The sequence below is a fragment of the Nematolebias whitei genome, chromosome 17 (assembly GCF_014905685.2).
Source record: "Nematolebias whitei isolate Nwh7 chromosome 17, NemWhi1, whole genome shotgun sequence".
In the NCBI taxonomy this organism is placed as follows: domain Eukaryota; kingdom Metazoa; phylum Chordata; class Actinopteri; order Cyprinodontiformes; family Rivulidae; genus Nematolebias; species Nematolebias whitei.
In genome coordinates, this window is record NC_056514.1 from 14,058,777 (window position 1) to 14,060,541 (window position 1,765).

General features: G+C 36.5%; 1 protein-coding gene across 1 annotated transcript in view; it reads right to left on the reverse strand.

Annotated features, from left to right (window-relative positions):
- Window positions 1-421: 421 nt before the first annotated feature.
- map2k4b (mitogen-activated protein kinase kinase 4b) overlaps window positions 422-1,765 on the reverse strand; it is a 24,811-nt gene continuing 23,467 nt past the window's right edge. The window contains exon 13 of the mRNA XM_037691185.1: window positions 422-1,253. Coding sequence (XP_037547113.1) covers window positions 1,140-1,253 — 114 coding nt within the window. The 3' untranslated portion in view covers window positions 422-1,139. The remainder of the gene's footprint in view (window positions 1,254-1,765) is intronic.

A 1,765-nucleotide genomic window follows, 5' to 3' on the forward strand; every position in this document is an offset into this window, starting at 1 on the left:
AAAAAAAAAAAAAAAAAAAAAAAAAAAAAAAAAAAAAAAAAAAAAAACATTTAAATTTTGGTTGGAACTAGATTTAAAATGCATCATTTATGCAACAAATTATCATTTTGGGCAAAGACTTGGTAACTTAAAATATTTTGCAAGAAAAATTTTCAGCTCGTTTGCTGTTCAACACAAGTTTATCATTAGCTGAAAGTAGTATCAGTTAAATAAAAGTCATCATTAGGTGTATGTCTACAACTGATTAATTTGTAAAGTCAACCAAATTCAAGAAGGCTGCCACAACCTTAGCTCTAATTCAGACCATTTTACAAATATTGAGCTAAAATTTGGTGCTGTGGCAGTCGAGTTATCCCCGACACATCTGAGCTAAGATGGTGGAGCACGTTTGCTTAAAACTCTAAGGCGACAACATGCCCTTAAAATTCCTTTAAGTAACATTAAAAGTTTTAAACTAATAAATCTATAAAATATATTTTTAAACACACCATGCCTAATTGCGTGACTTGAACAAAATGAGAAAAGACAAACTGAGGCCAGAAAGAGATGTGAGGAATCTAAAATGTGCCCCAACAAGCTCTTACATACTGCATACGAGGAATGGGGAAGGTGGGTGGAGGGGGGAAGCCACACTACATAACCAATAGGCTTTCCAGGAAAAAATAAAACTTTTGCATAATAATTGATATACCGTGTGAGAAAGGTGCTGACAACTTGTGTGAAGTGTTTTTAGACAGTAGGTCTGTCAGCATTCATCTGTACATGAAAACATATGGATCCATTGTACAAGTCATTTGTTCTTACATGATGAGCTTCACAACATTTCATTTGGTAATTCCTGTTTTTCTGAATCAGTTTCAAGTATAGTATTTCATATATGCTTAATCTAATTTTTCCGTCAAAAGCAAAGATGCATTTTACTAAGACAACATTGCTGCTTCAAGTTTTTCTGCCAGTCAATGGATGATGAGATTTTGGGTTCTTACAATGAAGGAAGAGTTATTTAGATGGATGTTGTTACACCAAGGGATTTGGACTTTTCTTTTCTTCTTTGGAACGCGTGAACAACAGGTGACAGCCAAGATGACAAACGCTCGGTGTACCACCCACTGGAGGCAAACACCGCATCTGGCCTGGGATCAGTCGACGTACATGGGAGAGATGGGGGAGGAGGGGATCTGATCCAGGATGCGACACACGTAGCTGGCCACATCCACGAAGCGTTCCTCGTACATCAAAATAAACGGGTGTTTCTGAAGGACAAACACAAACAGATTCAAGCTGATGTCTAGTTATGCAAAAACCGAACTGATCCCCAATCAGTTAGATCAGTGCAAAAAAGCCTTTTTATACCACCTCTACATCTGTAATACTGTATATTTGTATTATACTATTTGTATATATACACTACACATACAAATATATATATACATATATACAAATATACTAGAGTATATTCATATACTACATATTAAATAGTAAATGGTAAATGGACTGTACTTATATAGCGCCTTTCTATCTTATTGAGATACTCAAAGCACTTTACAACAATCTGTGCCTCATTTACCCATTCATACAGCACTCTACTAGATCTCTACAAAGCTAATTGAACAAATCATTCTAAAGAGACTAATCAGAGCTTTATCACATTTATACACCGATGGGACACACATCGGAGGCAACGAGGGGTTCGGTGTCTTGCCCAGGGACACTTTGGCATGTGACTGCTGGTGGATTCAAACCCCCAACTCCTGCATTGAAGGAC